General features: G+C 44.7%; 1 protein-coding gene across 1 annotated transcript; it reads left to right on the top strand.

Moving 5' to 3' along the window:
* Positions 1-2,578: 2,578 nt before the first annotated feature.
* LOC105569523 lies at positions 2,579-3,340 on the top strand (the record flags this gene model as incomplete). Its single annotated transcript, XM_012026050.1, has 1 exon — positions 2,579-3,340. A coding segment is annotated over exon 1 (762 nt), but the record flags the coding sequence as incomplete, so codon positions are not given.
* Positions 3,341-3,359: the final 19 nt, after the last annotated feature.

The following is a 3,359-nucleotide window of genomic DNA, read 5'->3' as shown; positions in this document are numbered from 1 at the left end:
CAATGAATTTCACAGCTGCATCCAAAGAGGAATGACCAAAGAGGAAAATAATAAACCTGTGTATTTACTGTCACGTGTCTGTTTCCTCCATCTCCATTTTATCATTTTACTTGTTACCACCTTTTTCTGGATAAAGATCCAGAATGAGAACGATCCCCTCGAGGAACTCCTCGAGGAATTAAATTGGAAGATGGGAAGAAGAGGCCACCCTATCCAACATTGGCTTCACCACATCATCCCAGGCGAAGCGGTTGCCATCCGCGAAACTCGGGGATGGCAAAGAGGGATAGTAACGCGGATCGAGCGGGGTGACCAAGTCACGGTCGTCCTGCGCGATTGGGGACGGTCGGTCCAACGACCAATGACCGACATCTATCAGCTGCCGTAGCGCATTCGCGAGCTCGAATGGCAGGCCATACCTTGCGGCCTCGCCAATGTAGAGCCCGTGAAAAGTCAGACCGGATGGCCACACAAGGTCATCCAACTAACAAAATTACTCTGGAGAAACGGACGGGAAGGATGCGAATCCGAGAGCCGATAAACAACGTAGGCGCATTGATCTCGTTAGAGATCAACCCGGAGACAGCAACTGAAGAGCGCAGACCCAAGGAGCTGCTGCAAAGGATGGGGTGCGCCGTGCGCACCGAGGAGCAGCAGGGAGCTCTGCTGCAGCGGTTCCTCGCGGCATGCTCGCTCCGGAACAAAGAATAGCATATAATAAGAAAAATACATACACTTAATCTATTTAGCTTAACCTTAGTCCTACTCGCCAGCGTGGCTAATAATAATAAAAAAAAATATATATATATTTATATATACGGTTAATCCTAAGCTTATAATATCAGCATTTTTTTATTTTATTAATCCTAATCTAATGTCTAGATGCAGACAAATCGTAAATATATTACTATGTTAAACCTATCTCATTCTCATTTATTTTATTTCTAAGGACCTCACCCCCCTTCGTTCCCCTTTGAGAGTGCACAAGGTCCGTCCCAGGGTAATAGGGATTAATTTCCTTGACTTAAAATAGGACCTGCGATCGCACCGCTCTTGAAAAGAGTCATAGTGTCCTCACGGACATTGGCCTTTTTAGAGCCTTTGAAAAGTGCGTTCGGCTCGCTTCCACGCGCCTCCGAGCGTGTTAGCGAGATACTTAAACTTGCTAGTTGCGTCATTCCACCCTTATGAAAAAATACACTCAATCATACGTTGACGGTCCGAAATAACCATCAAATTGAGTGTAAACCTGCATGAAACACTCGATTATGAAGGTTTACACTCAATTTGATGGTTATTTCGGACCGTCAACGTAAGATTGAGTGTATTTTTTCATAAGGGCATACCTCCACATTCCGAGAGGTTTTGACGTAACAAATATTTCGCCACGCTTTTTAATTAATTTGCTTCGTAGTAATTTTAAGAGAGTATTTCTTATTAGATGTATCATACTCTCCGGTTTTACCTTTGTCTCCGGAGTGAAAACTCGCGACGATTTCGAAACTTCGAGATCCCTGCTTTTACGCAGGGCGGCGATTTTATCTGCTCTTCTTTTAAACGTTTAGAATGATATTTCTACGTATAAATAGAGCAGGGTGTTTTAGGCGGGAGTTAGTTTGTTCTACTCTCGTGTCGCGTAAGCCTCCCCGACGCTATTATGGCCGCCGTATCGTTCTCACTTCGCGCAGTGCTGCGGAAATTTTTCATAGTGGGCTGCAATTTGAAAGGCAGCTATAACGCTGATGAATTTGTCAGCAAATTATCTGACGATGTGGAAAACAACTACGACGCGTTTAGGGGTTTCGCGCTCGCGTGCTCGAACACATTGCTATGCGTTATGCATAGCCTCGGCTATTGTGCCCAAGATCATAGGCTGATGACCATAATCGGGGAGATCATCGAAATGCGCGCGGACTGCGGGCATGTGGAGAGTGATGCAGGGCGGCATATCGCCGATTTTCGGCACCGAAATACGTACGGTGCAAAAAAAGTAAGTACCAACAATGAAAATTACATTAAATACATATAATATATATATATAAAATCATATTAATTGCTTTTAATTTTTTTTAAAGTGATTCCTGTCGCAACGGTAAACCCGATGCCGCGACGTGGGAAAAGGCGCGCGGAAGAGGAACCGGTGGCGGGACCCTCACGTAAGTTAGAAAACAAGGAAAATTAATCGAACGTTACAAATGACGTATTAAAATATTACATTTTCTAGGGAGAGCACGAATCGAGGCGACACCCTCCGAGAGCGACATCGAGGTCATAGACTTAGGCGTCGGTAAGCCTAAGAATAACGAATTGTAAAAGTGTACGCGTACATTAATAATCAAATTACGTTTTAGAAGCAGAGGATGAATCGGAAGAGGATAACGCCTCACATAGATCCGTGAGTCCGGCGGATCCAGCGATCTAAAACCTCTTCAAGGTCACTCAGGAGGGCGACCTTGACAACATATGTCAAGGTCAAGGTCATCGGGGCGGGCTCCCCTCATCGATATATTTACCAAAAGAAGCTCAGCGCGGCGAACGTGGAATTTTTAAAATCATTGGGATTCGCGGTGCGCAAACAATGATTGACATCCTCATTGGAGAGGAGCCAGTCTTCGACGATCGCATCGTCAAGATTGAAACTCACTCGTACAATCCGTTTGCCAACACGACATTTGGATACAGCGATGAGATAAGAATACCTATACAACAACAGGATCTCTATACGTTGCCACATGAAAGTTTCCTGTACATCGAGGGAAAACTAACTACTGCCAAACAAATCCCTGAGTCCGATGTCGTACTGGGAAATAATTGCGTCGCGTTCATGTTTGATGAGATCCGATATGAACTTGACGGTGTGGAGATTGATCGTACCAGAAACGTTGGAATAACCAGCACGCTCAAAAACTACGTTTCGGCATCAGTCGATAAAATGGCGACTCTGAAGAATGCTGGCTGGGATGAGGCGTTCAATGGGAAGGGAGATTTCAATTTTTGCATACCGCTCAACATGCTATTGGGATTCTGTGAAGATTATAAACGCGTGGTAATTAACGCTCGTCACGAATTGATTTTAATACGATCGCGCAACGACACCAATTGTCTGTTTGGAGCTGTAACACTGGAGCCACAGCTTGAAATATTCAAGATACAGTGGCGAATGCCGCATGTGTTGTTAAACGAGGTGAACAAGCTATCGATGCTGCGTACTTTGGAAAGTGGACGATACCTCAATATGTGTTTTCGTTCATGGGATCTCTATGAGTTTCCGCTATTGCAGCAGACGACTAAACATTCGTGGACTATTAAAACAGCTACTCAGCTCGAGAAGCCGCGATATGTTATCTTCGTTCTGCAAA

Source organism: Vollenhovia emeryi, unplaced genomic scaffold (genome assembly GCF_000949405.1).
Source record: "Vollenhovia emeryi isolate VEMERY1.0 unplaced genomic scaffold, V.emery_V1.0 DF942249.1, whole genome shotgun sequence".
In the NCBI taxonomy this organism is placed as follows: domain Eukaryota; kingdom Metazoa; phylum Arthropoda; class Insecta; order Hymenoptera; family Formicidae; genus Vollenhovia; species Vollenhovia emeryi.
This window is presented reverse-complemented; position numbering and strand designations above follow the sequence as displayed.